Raw genomic sequence first — 24,700 nt, 5'->3', positions numbered from 1 at the left:
ACAAATTATAGTTTTTACTACTTAAAAATTCTAGACTTAACAATAGCCCCTCAATTTCCCTCCTCTTTAAGAAGTGAAAAATACTGGATCTTTAATCCAACATGTACAACTATAGCGAATCAAATTAATTTATGAAATGAAAAGCAACCATACAAATGTATTTATTTTTTAACAGTTTTGTTTTTTAAAAAAAGTTTTTTAAAAGATATTCTTTCCTGGAGAAGAAATCTCCAAAACTGAAGGGGTCTTGTACAATATATCAAATTTTCTCTGTAAGAGAAATGGGAACATAAATGCCTTTTTGACAGTTAAATGGGACCCATTTAGTTAGTAAGAATACTGGCACATATTGGAACACCTATAAGAGATTCTGACTGTAAAAAGCTTTACAATACATCACAGGAGCTGACACTTTATGTTAGCTATGAAAAGATTTTTGCCTTCTATAGACACTAGCACCTAAAGTTCAGAACAGAAGTATCTTTTCACGTAACACTTCCTCTGCTGTGAAAGATGCTACACTGGCAAGATGTCCCACTGTCACTGTTTACACAGTTAGAAAAAAACCAGCACACACTGCGAGTATCTAATCTTAACATTTTTTCCTCTTTCTCATTTACTTTTGTTTGCCTTTCATCCCTCTTTTTTCCTTCTCTCACTTCTTTAGCTTCTTACCTCTTCATGGACCTTCTTTCTAGTGCTGTCCCACTACTCTAAATTTATGCATGTGAACACTGCACTGTTCTACAGAAACACTGCAGGCAGCCTTTGGTTAATGAATCTGTTACCTCAAACTTCTCTCTAAAAAAATGAGAACACATTATTAGATTAGAAAACGAGAATTATTTTTTTTTTTTTAAAAAGTGCTCTTTGCATAAACAGACACTTTGAAGTAAGTCAGGAAAATCAAAAGCAGGCTGCAGAAATTCTACGAGGCACCTTCTTACTGCCACTGAAAATTAGTCAGCAGCTAGTGTGTCACCTGTTGTTTGAGGCTGATCTTCATTTGCATTTTTACTGGGATGGAAGATAGCTCATGCAGATGGTTCGTCAGAGAGATGGTTTAAGATGGTCTTCTCTCTGTTCTCAGTCAATAGAAACTTTATCTGCTGATCCACAATGTCATGTTCACCAGGGAAGGAAGAAGGAAAACAGATGCTCCCCTGGCACTCTGCTTCTGGGCAGGCAGAGAAGGAAGGATGCCAAAGTAAAGAAGTTTGGCAGATGGTTTGCAAAGTAGGGCTTAATCTTGGATACTACAGAAGAAAAGAACATATGCCAATCTCATCCAATATCATGTATCTTTGGCTTGAAGGGTCAATCCACAGTAGTAACCATCTAATGTCTAACAGGAAACAAAAAAGTTTAGCATACTGATCTTCATTATTTTGATTTAATTAAAGCTGCCATTAATTGTTTGCTCCATCAAAACCACAAACTATTTGTGAATAATATAGTCTCTTTCACTGAATTTCTCTTGGTCAAACTAAGACCTCTAACTCCATGTAGAAGAAATTTCATCCCAGCACTAACAATAAAGTCAACCTGCCGTTTTATCAGCTGACAAAACAAAGAACAGTCAATAGGAAATGTTGTATGAGAGGGGATAAGCATGTAATATTAAAAATCTCAAACCAAACAGACACTTACTAGTATGGAAACATTTTCCTTTTCAGTCATTTCAATCTACTTCAAAACTACTTGTAGATAAGATAGGCCCTACTTAGACCTATAATAATTTAAAGCACTTAATATATGTTCCTTTGAAATGGCTTCCAGTTTGAACACTACATAAACTGGTTCAGAATTCTGAAACAATGCTGTTTTCTGTATAGAAGTGATTATCGACAACGAAAATAACAATCTCCCCTGGGCTCCCTCTGAGAGGAGAACAGACTCGATCGTTCCAAATAAAACTGAAAACCTGTAGCAATTTTAAACAAGTCAGATTTCCAAATACCTCCTACCATAACTCTGTGCCTTTAACTGCCACTGATCTCTGTTCATTATTTCTGTATACTGCTCCACTACCTCATTTAAATCTAGGTTTTCAGTAACAACATCTCCCAGAGAGCTTGACAACAGTTAGAAAGAGCTCTACCTCTGGGCTGAACAGAAATTGTAACAATTACTTAGAGATGGTTACTCCGATATATCGATTTAAACTCGGTGTCACTTTCAAGTAAGTTTGCTACCTTTTCTACCTCTTTTTGTATTTAATGCCTTCTTTCAATTTCCTACAAAGCCTACAGTCTATTGGTTGCTAAAATTAAATTAAAACCAACTTCCAAAGCGTGTTTAATCTCTCTGGATCTCCTCTATAATATAATATAAGTTAGGATACGATTTGTCAAGACATTGGTTTTCACCATCAAAAGCTCCAGAAAACTTATGTGAAATGAAAAAAATACTCATTTTTGCAGAGTGAATCCTGCACAATTCCAAAACCTGAAGAACAGAGAAAGTGTATATTGGCATAAACTTTCTAAATAAAATCCCTGTTACTTTGGGGTTTTTTTACAAAGGACTACCACTGACAATGAAAAATAGGAGTGCCATCAAGGTTCTCATAGTTTCCAAAATAAAAATGGACACTGCATCCATTTCCTATGGATGCAGTCCTACAGACATTTTGCCTTGACAGGCTCATGAAGCATTTTCAACACAACCGGATACAAAAGTACACATAAGCATAGGTAGCTGAGGCTTCAGGTTAGAAGCAGAAGTAGTCTAACCCGTGTCAAGCACACTGCAAAGCTGATGTTTACAACTAAGAAGTGGAAAGTTAAAAATAAATCAGTCAGTGGGACCACACAGTAAGTACCTACTCATTACTTCATAGTCTGATGCTTCTCGAAGTGTGTACTTAAAGCAAGACAGACAATGAATTATAACCTCTTACACTCCCTTTGGAACGAAAGACTGAAATCAATACACATAATTAAAATAGGTAATAGGTACTGCTGCACTGAAAATTTAATTTTTAAACTGTTTGCAGACTAAACTGTAAATGATGCTACAGCAATAAAATAATGAGTGATACTGAATGATTAGATAATTATTTGTAGAAAATCACAGCCCAGAACAAAGTAAACTTTTTAAAACTAGCAATCAAGTCAGATTAACGCCATAAAGTTACTTATAAAGATAAGAAAGAAAAAGTCCCTACTGACTGCCTGACTGAAGGAAATAAGGCTCGTTTTGTCAGCAGAGTTCAGAAGTAAGAAAGAATGCACTTCAAAAAGTTATGCTGGACAAAAAAATACACTTGTTAGGGTCTGGCTCACTGTGCACATGCTACACTGGTTTTTGTTGTTGTTGTTATTGTTTCTTCCTGCTGAAGACAGAACCCTACCAGGTACGAGGTTCTTGGCGAGTTTTGAATCTGTTTTCAGCGAACTGGAACAAGTTAGATAAAGGTGTTTGTATGCTGTAAATCTACTTTCCCTGAGCCAAAAATGTGTTAGCTAATGCGTTGTTTATGAGTTGCAAATCTGTTCAGTGAGGTGAAAATTCGCCAGATAATGGGTTGTTTATGAATTCTAAATCAATATTCAGTGAGTCGGAACTACGTTAGATAATAGCTTGCGTATGGGTTGTAAATCTGTTTCCAGTGAACTGGAAACATGTTAGATAATGGGTTGTTTCTGGGTAGTAAATCTGTTCCCAGTGAGCTAAAAACATATTAGATAATGGGTTGCTCGTGAGTTGTAAATCTGTTTTTAATCTGTTTAATAATAGGTCTCTTTATATATCTTAACTGCTCTTAGTGTGCAGAAAAGTTCATAAATATGTTAGATTTGAGTGGCATATCTGATTTCAGTGAGGTAGAAATCCAACAGCTAATGGATTCTTTACGAGCAGATCTGCATCTGTGAGCTAAAAATCCAGGACAAAATTATTTTGCAGACTCTATTTTCTCTATTTGAGGCAAATCCTGAGTAAAGGTTTGCATTACTTGTAGACTTCAACTTAATGAAGTAGAAAGAAGTTACAGAATTGTTAGAACCATACTAGATATTTCCAGTGTGGTTTTGGACATCTTCCTACTAAAGTAAAACTTGCTACAGACGTTTGCAAATAATTTTATAGGAAAAATATAGCAAAAGGAATGTAAAAGATGCCATTTTTAATCCTGCAATGAAGCACAAGACACTTTCCTTGGGCTCACTACAAGAAGGGTGAATCAACTGGACACACTGACCAGCGTCCTAATATGTTATTGGTTATGGCAGCAGAGGTATCTTACAGTCCTTCACCCCCACTAATCAGAAAAATAAATAACCAATACATTCGTGGGGTAAGGGAACTTCTTTCATTTCCAGGCATTGCACTATAAGGTTTTGTTTCAATGGTAAAGCTCCTCAAAATCACAGTAATACAAATGAAGCAGTGTCATTATCAATTCTATTTTCTAGTAATATGCATCATGCACCATAAGACTGTTATAAAATAAATTATTCTGAAAGTGTAATCCTAAAAATAATGTTTAAATGTCTTTTATAGGGATAAATGACAATAATTGTGTTATATATTTAAGCATGGTAAAACTTCAACATTTTTAACTCTATAAAGTCGAGTGATTATCAACTTTTAACTTAACAAAGTTTATTGAAGTATAATATGTATTTTGGGAAAGAATTTTTTTACTCACTTTCAATTAGCACTTTTCTTCCAGCCCAGTTGTCTTTAATAACTTGTATATTCCCAAAGTGTGCATCGCTGAAGAAGATGCGGTTCGTGCCTCTTCCTTTCAGACTGTAGTCAAAAGCAAGAGCTATCACATTTTTGAAGTACTCTGGATTTTCATATGGCCTTACTGGTGAATTTAAGTTGGTTTCATCTGAAAGGTGTATACTTTTTAGTATTGTTCTTCCTGAATACAATAGGTAACCTTCATGTCTCAGGCAAGTGATTCCATCTTCTGCAAGATAGCCATGAGCACAAGCACATGTTCTCTGGCCATTTCCCCGATAAAGGCAAAGCTGATGACATCCCCCATTATTCTTGGCACAAACATTAGTACCTGAACAAACAAAACAAAAGAAAAAAAATCTATCTTTTATAATATTACAGTTAGCCAACTTAAATCAAACCATATTTTTTTTTGTATTCTAAGAGTTCTTCTCTTAAAACTGCTTCCACAATGATCACAAGTTAAACAAAGCCCAAAATTGTAAATAACGGAAGTTTAACCACAACCTAAAGGTTATTTTAATGAACACAATGAGGAAACATAATAAATGTCCTTTCCAATTCACAGGAGTATGTATTTTATTAATAGAATATTATAAAATAAGTTATTCTTCCATAATCAGCTGAAGACTTAGAAGCTGTTGCAAGTGCTTTGAAACGTTCTTTTTCATTATTTTTTTTTTTTTTTAAACACCTGTTACTGGCAAAAAATCAAATTTAGATACCATTAGAATGCAGCACTGTTTTTAGACAATTTCTATCAAAATGAAGACATATATATTGACAGGTGCCAAGCTGTGTCAATCCAGTTCCTTGTTTTTAATGAAGACATTACCTAACATATTGTTCTAATCTCCATTAAACCTGACTTTCAAAACTTACTCCCTGATAGATACAAACCATTAAGAAATCATTGTCAAATTAGTAACTTCAATGACTTAAACTACACTTGTTGCAAGCTATATTCAAAATTACAATAATTGTCAATAATTAGGACCTATTTTCCTTTGTCTTTCTTGGGCTAGGCATGAGTTACTATGATAGCTAGTTCAGATAATTTACCTTCTGTTTCTGACAGCCTTTTCCATATAACAGCTCTTTCAACATAGCCATTTTCCTATTTCTGAAAATTTTGCATATACTGAAAGAAGAGAACTTTATAAATAGACTGTTTTTAGGCAGAAAGCCATAATAATTGTTGGGGAATATGTAGTATCTGAAAGTAGCATTAATTGTATTTTCTAACTGCTATATTTCAAGCTGAAGATACTTGTAAAAAAAAACACAACAAACAATGGGGGATGAGACAAAGGTGAATTTTGTGTTTCTAGGCAAAATAACATGAGACATATTCCTCTATAGTTATGTAAGAACATCAGGAGATTTAGCTGTACACATTTTAACATTTGGTTTGTTTTAAAGATTCTTTTCAAGTTTCATTAGGCTAGAAAAGTTAATATCTGTTTGGAAGGATGCAAGGTTGAGAAAGGAAAATACATGAAAGAGACACTCAAGCTTCTAAAATCTCTTTGAAAACTCCAATGCTTCCACAGTTTACCAGCTGCAGGGATCTTTGAAAAGGGCCAGTTCTAAACCCAGTCTAGCACACATGTAACATAGCACTAAAAGAAAGGAATCTGCTTGTGATTAGCACTGCAGGACTGACTCATCAGAAAGGGCAAAACAGGTGTTTGAAAAAAAAGCCTTGATCACAATCAGCATTGGTGGTTGTTTTTGTTTGTTTGGGGTTTTGTTTGTTTGTTTTAATAATAGTAGGTCAGGAAGCTAGCTCATTACATGTTCTTTAAAAACAGTGTTAACTACTAGTTCAATGAACTTAAAAAAATATATTTATATAGTGTGTATAGAAAAACATTCCAAAAACATTTTTCACCTGTTTTTTTCCCTTTTGTCCTCCTGGCTCACTGACAGCCCCTCCCAAAGACATTAACCATTTGTACCCTAGTAAAATTTGAAAAACGTATTAAAAATTCATTCAGTTATGTTCTTTAAACTAACATCCAAAGATTTCTAGCCTCAGTAACCATTTCTCCTATTGCTCAGGCAATCAAATCTTTAAAGCTATAAATAAACCATTACATTAAAAGAAGCCTTTTCATCCAGTTGTTCTGTTTTCCTAATTCTATAATATAAAGCCCTTCCAAGCAAGCAGACATTAACTATTTCTAGCCTAGTTAAAAGGAACAAGAGATTTTTGTGTGGATTTTCCGTTTATCCACAAAAGATGAGGCCCACAGTACTCTGAAATTACATGCAGAAATTGAGCAAAATTCATCCGCAAGGTTTGCAGTAATGTTTTTCAAAACTATTTAGCATTTTCTTTAAAAAAAAGAAGAAAATACAGTTCTTCTTATTGGTTGTTAAAGTTGTTTTCTTTCAAACTGCAAGTTTCTTTGCAAGTCATATTTAATGTGGTTATTTAGGAAAGATGCATATAAAAAACCAGGATCTTTGGGTATGTAACTCTGTGATTAAAGGAACTTTTGAGCTTTACCAACACCAGATACATATTTGTATTAAAAAACTTATATTGTATTAGAATAACATTTTATTTTCCTCTCTTTTTTAATACATTTATAGAATATGTTGTCTGGATTGCCTGGTAGTAGCTGGTTCTAAGGAAATCATAATAATTTTTCTATACTTCTAACCACATTTGCTCACCAAAACAAGTTTTTTAAGGTTTCTTCAAAACCAGAAATTTAGGAGGAAAAAGACAGCTTATTCTTAGCCAGGTAGTGGAGGATAAAATGTAACCATTGATGCTATAAATCACTGAGAGTATATGGTAACTTTTGTCTCTCAAGTTTATATAACAAATAGAATATAAAGGAAAATTAATTATTTACAAGGTCTCTTCCCAAAAAATAAAACTAGGACTCAAACCCAAGTAATTTCAGGAAATAAATATTTGAGAGATAGAGGCTGGGAATTTCTAACTAGGAAAAAAAAAATAATTACTTTTTGCTTTCCAATATAAATCTGAGACTGCCTAAAATTATGTTAAGTCAAGGTTCCTCTCATCCCTAAAACTGTTTCTTTCCTTTTTAAAAAAAAATAATAAGAAAAAAACAACAAACAAAACCCAAACCTGGATTTATAGGAAGTGTTTTAGTTTTGGATCTTCTTCTTAAAACATCCAGAATAATTTTAGTAGAATTTGTACTATATGTTTTCTTAAGTACATCAATTTTAGCTTAAAAAATTCTTTGAAAGTGAAAACTGGAGATAAAATCAGTGATTACTTAACTTTTGGTATGCTTTATTATACATAAAAATAGGTGATATTAAAACAATTAATAGCATCCTTAAGAACAGCCAACCTTTCTCTCGTGCTCTATTAAAGACTTTCACTTCCTTCAGGTTTATTCCAAGGCCAGTCCTCATGGTCACAGCATCCGTGGCCTCATTCTTGTGGCCTCTTCTAATAGAGCCATTTGCATGTGCTCTGCCAAAAAAGTTGAAGATGTCTCATCAACAATCCTCAACTAATTCACACCAAACAAATGACTGAAGGGCAGGTGAGAGTTTGCCTAACAGAAGGTGAAGAAACCTCTTCTCATCTATGACACTGATATGCTTTAGCTCTCAGTATCAGAAATGCCCTTTCTTTGGAAATCGCATAGCTTTCTGTGATCCATTCTGTGACCTTGCTAAGGAATGGCTAATCCTACAGAGGTGAAGCACCTGGCACTGAAATAACATTCTGAGACTCAAATACTTATGAAAAATAAATTACCTGTCAGACCAGTAGATGTAAGCTCCAAACACTGCGACTGAAAACATATCCACATTGCTCCCTGACAGCACAATCTCCCGATTCCCTCCACTCTCAAGGTCAATTCTTTCTATCTTGTCGGTACGAGCATCACACCAATATAATTTATTTTCCTAAGGATTAATTTTAAAGGAAATATCAACAGTCTTGTCCAAGTACTTGATTAAAAATTAAGATGACATCAAGTGGAAGACCAGCTGGCTTTCATGAAACATAACAAATGCTGTAAGTTTTAACATAAACTGGGAGACAATGGAACTAACCTCATAGTCGATGGAAATCCCGTTAGGCCACGCAATCCCCAGGCTGACAAGGACAACCTTTTGAGACCCATCTAAGTGTGCCTTGCCTATGCAAGGGGTCTGTCCCCATTCTGTCCAAAATAAATACCTAAAACATTATAAAAATGAGCAATTAAAATACCATCAAAATGAATCGAGAATCTGTAATGCTGTACTTCAACTGGAAACAAAATGTGCCGTTACCATTAAATAAGTATTTAAAAAACATAAGGCTTATGTCTCTAAATAAGCTTAGAGAGATCAAGTATATCATAATACTTGCTTCACACAACTCTTCGTTGAGAGATTTTTTGCAAATCATATATATGAAGTAATTGTTAAAACTGAAATTGATCAGCCAATATGCAATCCTATTCCTTAAAGAATTCAGCTTGGCGCTTGGGAAAATAAAAGCAAATTAGAGAAAAAATTATTGGAACTGAAGCTCTCACATCTAATTACTAAAAAATGATATGGTAATAGGAGAGTTGCATGTCTAACTTACAAATGTCTTCAGTATAAAGCATTGAGGAGCACTGTGGGAAATAGTAGAGCAATGGAATTTTATTTGGGAAGAAAATATTTTTCCTGTTCTCCTGAATGCACATTAGGAGAATCTGCTTCTTAGCTAATATGATATTGCTGTATACTTACTAACACCACTACGTTGGGGTAAGATACTAGGCTGAACTTCTGCCTTGACCTCCTACTTCTCTGTTGTTTTGGGTACAACAAAATGAGTCCAGTGAATCTACACAATCTACAGAGAACACTTCCTTCATTGGAGAGTAGCCTATGGAATAGCTTTAAATAAATGTCTATGTGTCTACAAATATATATATATATTTATTAATGTTAAAATACCTTATAAGCGCACACATACATAGATGCATATATAGTCTGAGCAAGAAAACTCCTTCTGAGATAATATAATTGAAGTCTAGCATATCACCAGAAGTATTTTCCTTGCACATATTGATAGGAACACACTAAAGCATTACTTAGTAATGTGCTGTACACAAGGTGAATTGGAAGATACAAGCCCATTCTCTATTGTTTTTCTCTGTCTGGAATGTATGTATTAATTTATTATTAAAGATTACAGAAGTCTCCTGTGCCTTACTAACCAGTTCTACCTGTGAGTCTGAGTCTGGTGATACAAATACACTGATCTGTTATTAAATAGCTATATTTGATTGGATGACTGTAGATATGTGGAATAAAGTGGGATAAAAATGGGACAGAGGAGGACAAATATGGAACCTATAATTAGCTCATCAAATTTAGCTTCCAAAACAAAGTGCAGCTTACTTTGGCTCTAACTGTAGGGCTTTCTGGCTACAATAAAAATTAATTTATTCTCATATTTCTTGACATTAAAAAAAGTAATATGAAAATTAATTATAAAACTTATGCTACATTAGGAAATTGAACTGCTACATTAGCTAAGTTAAAGATACATTTTAGAAATATTAAAAGACAGTATTAACCTGCTGGATATCAACAGTCACTGGTTAAGTTTTACTACAACTTTAACCAGATTACTAACAGCACCTCTAAACAGAACTGGTTTTCAGGTATCTAGTGTTCAAGAGCAGGTTGGGATGGGGCTCTGAGCAACCTGATCTAGTGGGAGGTGTCCCTGCCCATGCATGGGGGGTTGAATCTAGATGATCTTTAAGGTCCCTTCCAAACCAAACCGTTCTATGACTCTGTGACTGCTCTTTGTAGGACTATACATTCTTAACTTTTTCCTTAGTAGGAATAAATATTGTTACCAAGTGTCACGGTTTGATTTGCTGCCAGTTAGAAGAAACTTCTCTAAAGGACACAAAAATAAATAAATAAATAAGTAAATCAGTGAAAGGAAAATCGACTTCATCCTGGCTTAAACCAGGACACCAAACAGCTGAATGCTGGCTGCTTCTTATCTTGGTATAACTGGCAGATTCAATGAGATCCAGTAACTTCTATTTTCCTATCCAATCTTCTAGCTGTCAACCCCAGCTTCAGGAGAGGTGAACAATGTGAAGTCAGGGCAAAAAGAGGGAAGAATACTTGTGAAAGTTTTGCTTCTTAAAGGGAAGGAGATACGACAATAACATAGCATAAAAAGGTCTTAATCTTCCCACAGAAAGGCATAATTGTACCTCAGTAGCTAAACATTGCTATCCTTCTCATGAAGGACCTTTGATTGGAGACATCTCAAGATACCATTTCATGGCACAGTGTTAATAAAAGAGAGATGAAGCTTACCTATCTTCACAGAAGACACACCTTTCTACCAGACATGTAAAACAATGACTAATCTGTGGGCCTCTCACCCTCCTGTGTTTTCTTAACCATTTTAAACACATCCAAAAGCTAACTGTAAAACTCAACAGGATTAAAACACTTATGGAATGTTTCACAACTGAGTAAATGTCTACATTTAGTATTTATCTTTTGCTTGTTTGTTTCAAGTGCAATAATTCAAAGACCTCCAAATAATATTTTAGCCACATTTTATTAATATCTGCTTTCTGGTGGCATTAGACTATGCTAATTTATGACCTAAGATGATGGTTCAGTGGCACCCTTAAATATCCATTACCTTAAAAGCAGGAACTGTTGCTTTCCAAAGAATCTTGTTAATATTGTTGGCTATTATTTCAGCTGCTTAAGTGCACACTTACCATTTTTGTAAAATAAAACCATGAACTGTTGAGTCAGAAAGCACCATGTAAAAATATTGTCTTTAAAACAAAAAAAAGTCTGAACTTCAATAAAAAAGCAACCTTTCTATCCATAACTGTATTAAATATTGTTCTGCCAAGGGTTCTGCATTTACTCTGCCCTACAGCAATTGTTAAATGCTGGGTCCCAGCTACAATCCATCTTGCCTCTCCAAATACTCCAGAGCTGTTGACTATACTTTTTATAATTTCTAGTTGAAATAATGGATTTTATACATATAATTCCTACTATTATAATACCTAAGGATTCTACAGAGAAACTGTATCTGCTGCACTTAGTCCTTATAGACTTCATGGGGTCTTTTCCTCTTCTTTGATGCAAGTCTGTTTGTGTGTATAGAAAATACATTATATATGCGTTGAGGAAAATTACCCTGTAAATTAACTATAATGGAAGAGACTTGGTCTACCCTTCCAGTCCAAACCATTTTATCAGGCTTCTGTGTATTAAGCTTCAAAAGCTTTTTGTTTCTTTAACTTTTTTCCTAACAGAGAAGCACAGCTATTCTGGTACATTAAAGACAAAAATCTAATAATGAATCCAGCCAGATCCCAACTAGGATCTGGAGAGGATCCTACTCTGAAGAACAGCATTATTCCTAAACCATTAGCAGATACTGCCAAGGAACCAGTGGTGCTACATGAATACAGCTGTAATGACTTGTGGAAAAAGCCATTACATTATGCATAAAATAAAACCAGTTATTGCTTTCACCTTCATTCTTAAATGCATGAAGTTGCAATGCCCTGGTCTGCAAAATACACTGGGCTTTGTCTAAATTCTCATAGAAGAAATCATGGCAAAGATTCAAATGACAGGGTAATAGTTTTAAACTGAAAGAGAGTAGATTTAAGTTGGATATTAGGAAGAAATTCTTCAGCATGAGGGTAGTAAGGCACTGGAATAGGTTGCCCATGGGGGCTGTGGATGCCTTCTCCCTGAAGGTGTTCAAGGTCAGCCTGGTCTAGTGGGAGGTATCCCTGCTCATAGAAGGGAGGTTGGAACCTGCTGATCTTTTAAGGTCCCTTCCAACCTTAACCATTCTGTGATTCACTCGTATCACTGTGGCCTCAGTGAGAAGGCATTATTCTTCATTACTATGGCTGCAAACTCCTCTGAGTACAGAAACTGCTTTCCTGAAAATACCAAGATAATGATTTAATAGCGTCTTGGGAAAATGAGTTACACTGTCATCTCTGGCTTTGGGGGGCAGGTAGTTGCTCAAAGACTTAAGATTTTGATACAGACCATTTATTGCTTTGATTATAGCAGGTAAGTGCAACAGTTAAACCCAGTGAGTGTTGCTTATATGCCTTTTCCTCTGTAAGTACATTTCATATTCCCACACAAAAAAAGATGGATTTTTTTTGCAGAATTTACTGCTTCTGTTTTAGTTGCAGCTGTGCTAACAATAGTTTCAAAGCTGGAAGGGGACAGAACATTCTCTTGATCTGTAAATGCTGCAGTGTGGTCCCTATTCTCAACAAGCAGCTGGATGATCACAGATGTTATTTTCAACAACCCTTACTCACACGCTTCATCTCACATAATTTTCAGCTACCCTGGGCAATCTCCTTGGCTGTTGTCATGGGATGTTACAGGACACTAGAATTTATAACTACTGAGGCTTATACTGTTCTATGGTCTCATCATGACATCAAGGTTTTTATTTGGATTTGCTGGAAACTTAAGGACAGACTTAAGCATGCTTTCAAGCCATGTCTAACATAATAGTCTTAGAAAATGAAAACTGTTTTGCACAAAAAGTATAGTAAGTCATGTACACAGAGATCAATGAAAAAACTCAGCATATGGTTAAGAGTAACACTTCCTTCCACCAGGGCTTAGTTATAGTACAGTAGTTTCCAACACAACCCTTCTGGGCTTTATTAAATGCTTATTGGAACAAAGGCCTCTATTTACTTATTTAAGAGCTTCAGTGTCAGCATGCAAACTTTAGAAGAAATGTAAGATATCTTACCCTTTTTCTGGGTGAACTGCAATAGATCTTGGCTGGTCCAAACCCTGGGATATAATTACATATCGGAAGGAGCCGTTGAGCCTGGCCACTTCAATTAAGTTGAAGCCATGATCCGTCCAATATATGTTACCTAGGAAAAAAAACCTGAAGTTACTGGAAGAAGAAAAGACTACCTGAAAAGTATTTAAGTCTTCAGCTCGTAAGTTAAGACTAGAAACTAACTGATGTATTTTAACCAATGTGTGTCTTGTATTTGTAATTTCTAACCCTGTTAAGCCTTCTGTTTTGAAGTATATACTTTTATTCATGGTTGTCACCACTGAGACTGTCCATATAAGAAGATCCAAAATCACAGAATCATAGAATGTCTTGGGCTGGAAGGGACCTCTAAAGGTCATCTGGTCCAACCCCCCTACAATGAGCAGGGAAATCTTCAACTAGACCAGATTGCTCAGAGCCCACTCAAGCCTGACCTTGAATGTCTCCAGGGATGGCATCCCCACCACCTCTCTAGGCAACCTGTTCCAGTAATCCACCATGGAGAGTGGCTTGGCAACTAAATCAGCCAATTCCTTCAGGACTCTGGGATGCATCTCATTAGGTCCCATGGACTTGTGTATTTTCAGGTTCCTCGGATGGTCATGAACCTTGTCTTTGCTCATGGTGGGAAGGACTTTGTCTCCCTGGTCTCCATCCTGGGGGCTATCAACTTGAGCGCCATGAGGAGAGGGGTTGCTAGTGAAGACTGAGGCAAAAAAGTTTGTGAGATCCCAGCCTTCTCCTTGTCTGTTGTTACTAGTTCACCATTGTAGCTCTTCAGGGAAGGCACACTTCCTTTAACCTTCCTCTTCTGGTTTACCTACCATAGAAGCCCTTCTTGTTTTTCTTTACATCCCTTGCCAAGCTCAGCTCCAGCTACACCTTGGCCTTCCTGACTTCGTCCCTACACAACCAGGCGATGTCCCTATACTCCTTCCAGGATACCTGTCCCCACTTCCACTGCCTGTGTGAGGCTCCCTCCCTCTCTCACTGCACTTGTTGCTGTTGCCACAGTTTGGCCGCCTCGGCAGAGTCCTGCGACGCGATCAGCCGCGATCCCTCCGCCTCAGTGACCGCGCTGAAATGGCCTTTAAACGGCCATTTACAGATATTTAAATATATAATATATATTAAACATATATCATGCATACTATATATTACATAATGTCATCTACTGTATGTTATATATTACATACTATATACATTTTACATGATATATCTTATATATCATATATACATATATACACATAACAATATTTTATATATATAATATAATGTAATATAGATATTTATAGATATTTAAATCATTTTTCTGTCTGTAGTAAAACTAGAAAAAAACCAGTGGTATCTGCAGAGAAAAATATCTAGACATTTGGAGTACGAGGAAATAGAGCTGAAAGCAAACCAAGTGATTTAGTTCTGAGCTGAAGATGCATGAGGGTACTGTCAGAAATCGTGACAATTCCTGACACAGGTTAAGACCTACCCGCTATCCAGTCCACTGCAATGCCTTCAACTCTTCCCAAACCATTTGTAACAATGTCTTCTTTCCATGTCTGATCTCTTTTAGATCTGCTAATTTTGTTGAAACCCATGTCTGTCCAGTAGATCGTATCATTTCCTGTAAGATACATGGCCATGATTCTTGAATTAATTTACTTCAGTCTAGGTATCTACACCAGTAACTTTAAAATTGCCAATTATAACTTTATGGATATGTCTCAGAGCAAACAAAATAGTGGTAACAAAACTGTAATATTTAATTCCTCATGGTAATTGCACAAACCTGTTTTATTTTCCCAATTACTCTGAAAAATAACAGATAGAGGGGTGAAAACTCCCTTCAGCATCTGCTTCATGAAGTCAGTTCTGGCTTCAGACAGATGGAAAAAGGCCTATACTCCATTTGGAGCCTTCAGTATATATTTATCTATTCTATTGCTGGAATGTGAAGAGAAGATAATTGCTACCTGGAAATGATCCAGATCCTCCTGGAAATTCTATTAAGGCATATGGAGAATAAGGAAGTGATTGATGACAGCGAACATGGCTTCACTAAGGGCAAATCATGCCTGACCAATTGGGTGGCATGGAGATGCTGGAGAGGGTCCACAGAAGGGCTACGAAGATCATTAAAGGCTGGAGCACCTCCTCTACAGGGACAGGCTGAGAGAGTTGGGGCTGTTCAGCCTGAAGAAGAGAAGGCTCCAGGGAGATCTTACAGAACCTTCCAGTACATGAAGGGGCCACAGGAAAGCTGGGGAGGGACTTTCTACAAGGGGAGAAGACTTGTAGTGAGAGGACAAGGGGTAATGGATCCAAAAAGGAAGAGGGGAGATTTAGGTTACACGTGAGGAGGAAATTCTTTAGCGTGAGATACGGGAACATGTGGCCCAGCGATGCTGTGGAAGTCCCAACCCTGGAAGATTTCTTATTGTCTACAAACTAATGATGAATTTGAAGATATTCAGACACTTAATAGAACCAGGGAGAGATGTACACAACTACTTCTTAGAACCTGAATTAATTCTTATTTTTTAGAATTCTTTCCACCATCTTCCACATGTATACAATACGGACACCTCCTAATTTCAAAGGAAATTTGCAAAGCTACCTAAACCAAAACTTGTTTTCTACTGATACTCTGCAGTAGAAAGGTAAGTATTTCAGGGATGAATGCCTATTTTTCAGACTTTTTAAGCATCTACTTCTAAAAGGAAGAAACAGACATGATCCCAACTCAGCTGTCAAAACCATCTGCTAAGCACAATACACAGGACTATGAAGATTCAGTGGAAGAAATATCATAAGCTTTTTTTCCTGTGTCAAAAGGACTAATGAAACTTGCTTTCCTGCCCATTCATGACCAATTTCTCTAAAATCACCAGTTTTCTACTCAAGTTCCCAGTAATGTCTCCACTGAAAAACAGCGGATAGTGTTGCTAGTGCAATCTACAGATACAGAACACATTTTTCTATTTACTATAAATAATAAATAGCTAGAGTTTAACAGTGTAATACACAATCAACTTCCAATTGCTTCAAACATAGTCGTAACTATTTAGAAGGTTTGAAACTTGAGATTTTATTTCATTTATAAGAAAAGTTAATATTTACCATGCATATAGTAAACTGCATAATAATTACCTGCATGGAAGTCTACGCCAACAGCAAATGAAGTTCCAGATATAGGCATTAAAGCATCCATTTTATCATTTGGATCAAGAGGAATTCCTCTAATTCCTTCATGAACAGAATACATAAGAAATGATTCAATACCTACAGTAAAAAACAAACAATAATAATGGCCATGAGAGGAAAACTGAGGCTTTCCTATTAACAAGACTTCAAGAATTAACAAGCTCTAGACATAGTTTTCCAATACTGCTCCATGGTTTTCCAGAATGGCAACTCCACACCTTTGAAAAGACATCCATGAATTATAGTGGCATTCTAATTAAATGATAAATGCATCCTTATAAAGAGAAGGGAATCACAAGTATATAGGTACAGAATAGTTCTTGACATATTTTCCCATGAATATGCAAGACGGGATAAAAATGGTTTTCACTCAAGATCTTTTTTATAATTGAAGGGAAACTCAGTCATAAAAGTTGGTATGATCGAGTAGTACATCTAGGGACCCAGGAAAAACGAATTTCAAATACACAACATCTACCAGTTTTACCTTAATCCACTACTGAATGTTATAAATACCTAATGAAGTAATTGTAAAAGCAAAAATGAGTATATTATTTTCACACATGAAAAGCACTGAAGAAGTAGAAAAGTCATGTTTATATGGCTTAATTCTGCTTCCATGTATACTCTAGTTTTAACTAGATAAGACAGCAATCACTCATAGGAATAAATATTATTAAATTTATACAGTTATAAAGCACCTCGACCATAAGGCTGTTTTGTATTATTCAGGCAAAAAGTAAGTCTTTGGATGTAAGCTAGGCTTTGATTTTTTCCTGCTCAAGCAGACAAAAGACTTATAATTGTAGAATAAATAACTTTAAAAATCAGGCCTTACCTCACATTAAGTGCAACACCATGAGATACCAAACCTTTCACATACTGTAGCCTATAATTTAGTTTAAAGTTAAGGTATATGAACTTGAACAAATAAGTACTGCTATTAATGATGGCTCAAATGGTCTGCTTTTCTGCCCACATTTAAAAAAAACCTAAAAGATATTCTTCAGTTTCCACAAGAAGCTATGCAGAACTAAGTAAATTACAAGCTAAATTGAAATTCAGTCCTAACCACAACAGACATTTCTCCGTTGCTGCTTTAATCAAGTATATGCAGTGTGGTTATTGAAGTCAAATCTAACAAAAAAAGTCAATTTATTCATTACAGTGTTCCCATAAAACTGAAGTTAAGTAAAATAAATCTTAAATCCATTTTACCTTTGCAGGCCATGCGATTTTTTTGAAGGTTGTAGCCTACTGTACACACACAAGTCCTGGTGGTTTCTGATGTTGGTAAACAAAGCTGGGAGCATCCACCGTTGTTTAACTGACAAGAATTGCTACCTATAGAACATGATGGGGGAAGAGACAAGAGGAAAGAAAATTCCAACAGCGCAATCCTGACAAAAAAACTAGTGTTGGCACCAATTATTATTACCAAAACACAATTTTTGTCCAGCTAACTTCTTTGAAAAATTGAGGTATGCATAATGTATTTCAGCCTGTGCTACTATTCATACAGTTGTCCATACTTCACTTGTGCAAGATTTTATTTGCATGCTTAGACTAGTGGGTTTTTTTCCTTAGAATATTTTTTTTAAATAAGTCAGTTTTCTGAAGAAGAATGTGCATTTTAAGGTAAGAGCATATGATAAAACTGAACACACTACATTCAGTTTGTAAGTAGCAATGCTGAAATCTCACTGACATTAGTCTAGAGGGTGTATCTTATTCTAGACCATGAGCATGTCCATCGATCATTCATTCATTAAATGTTATACTAACCTCACATATTTGTAAACCACAACTTGTTTAGTATATTTAAGATAAACTCCCATGTAATCTCACAGATTCATGCTCCTACTTCTTCCTTCAAACAATATTTACTTTTAGTTAATAGTTCAATACTTTTTAATAAGATTTATAACAAACATTATACATAGTACAATAAACATATCTCAGAAATTGGAAGGTCCATGAAGAAATTTAAGTCTACTAAGACATTGAAGGCATTAGTTGATTACCAGTTTCTCTGTATCTATAAACAGAGAAATTTGCAAGTGCTCACACATCACATTTGCTCTTATCTCACTTAAATGAAATGCAAGATGTATATGGGATATGCAAAGATTATTTAAAAAAAAAAAAAAAAGCCATGCAAATGTAAAGCTGAATCCCATCTACAGTGTTTGATTCTTATTTCCAAAACCCTGACATCGGTCTGTAAAAATACACCAAGGTGACATTTCACTACAGAACTTTTGGATTCTCAATTACAGTAAAAGTTCAGTGGTACAGAAAGACAGAAGTGTTAGTTTCCTTGATCTTTGTTCAGTGGAAGACTTTATGTTCATGCTCAGATATTGCTAACATTTGGGTACTCATGAGGTGTTTCCCAGATTAGTAAAATGGCAAGTATTCCCAGAAGTGCTCAATATGGAACTGAATGAATGTACTCCACACATGGACTACTTATTGGTCATCAGACAGCCTAGCTCCATTCTGTGCTCTTTTGGAACATGCTCTGCAAAAGGAATTGATTTGTTTCATGTAGATCCTGTCCTCACCACTTTCAGTGCAACCATCAATACTTTGGAAGCAGCTGGAATCAGAAGTAATGTCTTTCTAAGGAATCTCCCAAATGTATTAATCTTTGACCTCCAAACTCATAAAACTGTGTGCATAATCCCAAATAATACTTTTTCATATTATCTTAGCTCCAACTTTGCCAACTAATCTTTATGAGCAATATTCCCCCATTTTTCTGCTGTTTCCCTTTTGAGTTATGTTACTGTCACTTCAGTCATTTTAGATTAAACTATCTTAAGACAAACATATAATTACGATTATTAATAAATTTTCTCATAATACTTCACTTACTTAAAATTGCAGTAATTTGAAATGAGGCTCACACATTGATTTTTTTTTTTTAAACTAAAAATCTTGAACTGAGATACTGTGAAAAAACTTTGAACTTCACCATAATGTAAACTTCTGAAAATGTCATTAATTAAAATCTATCAGGCTGATGTTCTCAATGATTCATGCAATAATGAAATAGTTTATAGTATTCTATCATTGAATTACGATGAAGTACATCTTATATTTTAGCAAAGTTTGGAGAATAACCTGGGAAAAGGTACTATGCAGTCTCAAAGTTGGTTAAACAAGCCTGAAATGTAACATACCTTTCTGAGCTGCTTTATCATACACTTTCATATGCACAACTCCTGAGGTTTTGTTTCGCAGGACACTGGGGTTTCTTCCATCTTTTTTGTTACAGGTACCAATCTGAGCTAAGTTCTGGTCTGCCCACCAAAGCTTTTTATCTGCAAAATTTTCAAGTTTTAAAAAAGAAGATGATCACTATCAAGTTATGTATGTTTGCAACCTAAAGCATTTGAGATTAAATCTAAGATCAATTTTAAAGAAAACTGACAGAATAAAGTGTTGGGATTTTGTGGTTTGTTTTTGTTTTGTTAAATTATTATTTTAAAACCAAATATTATGGATTTATAAATTTACTTTTTTTTTCCGGGTGAAAACCCCAGAGTTTTCACAAATTTTTAAGTAGAAAAAAAAAAACACAACAGAATTATGCCCAATCTATAACTGAAAGTTACAAAACCTGATTCACAGATCATATACTACTACAAGACAGTTCTCCAATTTTGCTATATCCATCCGTTATATGGGCAGAGGTGACTGGAGCTCTGGTTCCAGGGTTTCATTACCTGATTTGGATATTAGTAAGTATGAAAATTACCATAAAAATAATTTAAAGTCTTGTTACTGTCTTAAATACATTTAGAAATTACCACCTTACATTGTTAGTAACTTTTTCATCATAATTTACAGAAGATTTTAAAGTAACAAAAACATCAGGGTCCAGAGAAGGGCCACAAGGATTAGTAGAGGACTGGAGGACCTTCCATATGAGGAGAGGCTGAAAAAACTGGGTTTGTTCAGCCTTGAGAAGAGAAGGCTTTGGGAAGACCTTATTACAATGTTCCAGTACTTTAAGGGTGGCTGCCAAGAAGATGGGAGACTCTCTCTTTACAAGGAGTCACATGGAAAAGACAAGGGGCAATGGGCACAAGTTGCTCCTGGGGAGATTCTGACTGGACACAAGAGGTAAATTTTTCACCATGAGGACACTCGGAATAGTCTCCCAGGGGAAATGGTAGATTTCCCCACACTGGACAGTTTTAAGTCTCATCTTGACAGAATGCTGAGCCATCTCATATAAACTACAGTAGTACCTAGAAAGGCTGGACCAGATGATTCCTGAGGTCCCTTCCAACCTGGCATTCTATGATTCTATGATACGTGCTATGCACATATTAGCGTGAAACTTCAAACTGTCCTCGTCAACCCATGCATGCAGAATACTTGAATCACAGTGTGAAGGACTTGTCAAAAAATTTGTGACAGAACTCTCACCTGATGCACAATTGCAGTATATGCAGCAATGTATTTTACAAGAGTTGGATTTCAAGTGACTTTAGTCATTAAGATTTCACTTAAACTCAGATAGGACTCTAAGTGACATGAGCATAGAAATACTAAGTTTGATCATATTGCTGTGGCCATATTGGTTTCTATGGAATGTAATTTTTCATTTAAAAATAAATTAAGATACAAATGCCTATATTACTGTAAAGATAATCTTCATAACAATTTAAACAACAGTGTATGACAACAAACAAATCAAAATAAATGTCAAGAAACTGAAACATACATGAGATGTATATTCTCTACTTCATTTCACTCACATCACTTCAGCAAAATGTTAGTTTTGAAGCACCATTAACAGTATTAAAATATCACCATTAGAGATTAATTTTGTTCAGAAATATACACTTCTCAGTGTTACCAATTTGCCATTTTGAGACTGACTCATTACCTGCTGAAATTAATGAAATAATCTCTTTAGTTAACGACCTTGTTATTTTTTTATTCATCTAATGAAAGCTGGGAAGACGCCTCACTGTTGATGGTTATGATTTTTTTATATTAATAAATTTTACTTCTTTTCCTCAAATCAGTATTGAGGTGGTATTCCTACCAAGTTTTAACATTTCACATTTCATGCCATCACTTGATACTGCACACATAGGGTATAAAATAAGTCAAAACAATCACAAGGTAAAAAGAAAAAAGCAAGGACGACCTATCAGGAAACACAGGAAGAATCAATGCAAACAGAAGAAAGGGATATTAAATATACACTTTTAAAAACCTTCACAGCAGGTCTGAGGTAAAATTTTTATTCATTATTGCTAAGATTTGGAAGACAGAATAGGTTAAAATGACAGGAAGTCAGAAGAATGTTAGAAACGCCCCAAACTCTCTTGGCATTTCTTTATACCCTATGCATATAAAAGGCCACAGCTTTTAGTTTTACTGTAGCTCTGAAGGATGATATCAAGATCACAGACCTGCTTTCTAAAACAGCATTGTCCTGCCAGTGCATCAGTGGAGATGCTGAGGGAGGGTGGAAAAGCTCTGCAGTGTGGCTCTGCTACTTGTAATGGCCACACTGGCAGGGACTGCAGGCACACCTTATCATTCCGGAGTGCCTAAAGATTGCTCTGCATCACATCTGAGACCATCACACCTTGACAGTCAGGGTACTGACATCAGCCATGACATTTTTTTGAGGTCTGCCATGTGCCAGTAGAGAAAACACCCCAACCTTTAATTTTCACATAGGCAGGCATCAGCATTATACACTCCAGCGGAGAGAGTTTGTTTAATGAGGGGATCTCCTACATAACTATCTTCCATGAGGTATATGCTGACAGTTCAATATAGAGAAAATGAGAGAATGGACTGAAATTGCAAAAGTGTATCTGAAAGGGAAGCAAACTTTTGTCAGATCCAAAAGAATAATAAACATAGTAGTAATGCTTACTGTCTAATTATGCACACTGTCTAATTTTAACAGAACAAAACACTTGAGGACTTAAAACTTGCTTCTAAAACAAGAACTCAGCTGACTCATAGCAGCTGAATGTTTACAGTGAAGAGCTCCTTACCTAACCAAAGCCAAGTCCTTCAGCTGTTTCCCTTATAACATAATCTTTTCATTTGTATCATAATTAATTTCAGCCAGCTTGTTCCCATTATTCATCAATCTCAATGGCTGCTGGAAGCAAAGCAAATCAGTCCTTTCCTGTCTGGGTGAGACTGTAGCACAGAGCATACCGAACACGCAGAGAACACTTAGCCAGTGCTAACTGGTGTCATCCCTCAGACGTTGCATCAAAGCACTACTTCAGCAAAGAACTTCCTGGTGTTTCTAGCTGTAGACAAACAAATAGAAACACAAAGCACTGCCAACTATTTCTACCAAGTATAATGAACAACATCATCCTGTATTCTACTTTTCACAGTGGTGGCATCAGATACTTCTGCTAGTTTTTGGTAACTATTTAAAACCTTAGGAAAAATCAATGCACAGAGCTAACACAACCTTGGTCAAAATACAGATCTCTTTTTGAAGAGAAACCAAGAACACATATACCACACAATTCCTTGATGAACTCAAAAGCCACCCTATGTAAAATCTTGTCTGTCTGAGCCCCAATATACTGCAAAATAGCAGAATGATTGACTGGTTGAATCCCTTCTTGTTTGCTGACAGGCCAGGGCATCCCTTCACCTGTAGCTCCAGAGGGGCAACAGCCTGGGCTTTGTTTTGACATAGAGAAGTTGGGGAGTGGAGGAAAAAAGGAAAATGTAAAGAATACACGAGGAAAATGGGGTATTATGACAGCAAACTGTGGAATTATGAATGGGGGAAGGCTCTGCAAGTGCTTGAAGTAGTGATAATTGTTGTGCAGAAGATCAGGATTGAAACTGGGGTGAGGTCTTGTGATGAAAGATCTGGGGTATTGCACTGGAGGCACTATGGGGAGAAGATTAGAGAGACAAGTTGAAGGTACCATGTTAAGACTCAGGAGACATGGAAGCAGTCTTCACCAGTTCCACTTTTGCTGCAACAACAGCTGATTTGAGGTCACTTCTGCAGAAAATCATGAAGTAAAATGCCTCATTATATATGGGAACTCTACTGACTTTAGGGAAAAAACTCAAGCAAAAAAACTGCTTGTAATGCAAAACACATTTTTCATTAAAATCAAATTACAATCAATAAATAAGAAATAATGGGGAAAAAGAAAAGAAAAGCTAGCTCTACCTCCCAGTGCAATAGAATATAATTTTAAACAGCTTTGACATGAAACTCAAACTTCAGTGAACTAATGAACACTTACACAGAAACCACAGCAAATCTGATTTCAAGTCCTCACTGTCTCTATAGCACACACAGATGTATGAGATGACCTCAATGTTCCAGGTTGAAAAGTTCCAAGGTCTATGCTATGTTTCACAGTGTCTGTTTCTCATTTTCTTTGAATGTCAGAACACTCTACCTGAGTCCTAACTCCCTTCACAAGACTTAGACAGCATGATGACCTCCTTCCCACTTATTGTGGATTATCAGTTCCTCCTGACTTAGTCAAGTCATTCACCTCAGAGACTGGCTAACACTCTGTAGCTTCCACTTCAAAAAAGAAGTTACTCATTTTTATGTTGTGAGCTTAAAATTATGCTTTTGAGGATCCACAACCTGTATGTTTCCTATATTCCTGTATCATAAAAAGAAAATGCTTATTATTATTATTATTATTATTATTATTATTATTATTATTATTATTATTATTATTAATTTTTTGTAAAATTGGATCAAATAAAATTTAGTTCTTCCTTCAAGGAAGCCTCAGTACAGAAACAAGGTTTCATTGGCTCATCTCTGTTATATTCTCTGTGTTAACAGAATGGTACAAAAAAAAGTGGAAGCAACTTCCTTCTGCTCTTAGCCTTTTGGAAAAGTAGCTATTTTAAACAAACTTAACTAGCTAACATTTTAATACCATATTACCTCTGACCTAGATTTGGCCA

At 35.7% G+C, this 24,700-nt stretch overlaps 1 protein-coding gene across 1 annotated transcript in view; it reads right to left on the bottom strand.

The window, feature by feature from the left end:
- Nucleotides 1-24,700, bottom strand: part of LRP1B (LDL receptor related protein 1B) — a 398,334-nt gene that overhangs the window by 136,987 nt on the left and 236,647 nt on the right. Inside the window, exons 31-39 of the mRNA XM_051623744.1 lie at nucleotides 19,921-20,061; nucleotides 17,951-18,076; nucleotides 16,679-16,810; nucleotides 15,018-15,152; nucleotides 13,493-13,622; nucleotides 8,758-8,884; nucleotides 8,456-8,607; nucleotides 8,040-8,164; nucleotides 4,655-5,026 (exon numbers count right to left, since the gene is read on the bottom strand). Coding sequence (XP_051479704.1) covers nucleotides 4,655-5,026; nucleotides 8,040-8,164; nucleotides 8,456-8,607; nucleotides 8,758-8,884; nucleotides 13,493-13,622; nucleotides 15,018-15,152; nucleotides 16,679-16,810; nucleotides 17,951-18,076; nucleotides 19,921-20,061 — 1,440 coding nt within the window. The remainder of the gene's footprint in view (nucleotides 1-4,654; nucleotides 5,027-8,039; nucleotides 8,165-8,455; nucleotides 8,608-8,757; nucleotides 8,885-13,492; nucleotides 13,623-15,017; nucleotides 15,153-16,678; nucleotides 16,811-17,950; nucleotides 18,077-19,920; nucleotides 20,062-24,700) is intronic.

Source organism: Apus apus, chromosome 6, assembly GCF_020740795.1.
Source record: "Apus apus isolate bApuApu2 chromosome 6, bApuApu2.pri.cur, whole genome shotgun sequence".
Taxonomy (NCBI): Eukaryota; Metazoa; Chordata; class Aves; order Apodiformes; family Apodidae; genus Apus; species Apus apus.
The sequence above is the reverse complement of the archived record's forward strand: the minus strand, read 5'-3'. Positions and strand labels throughout refer to the sequence as shown.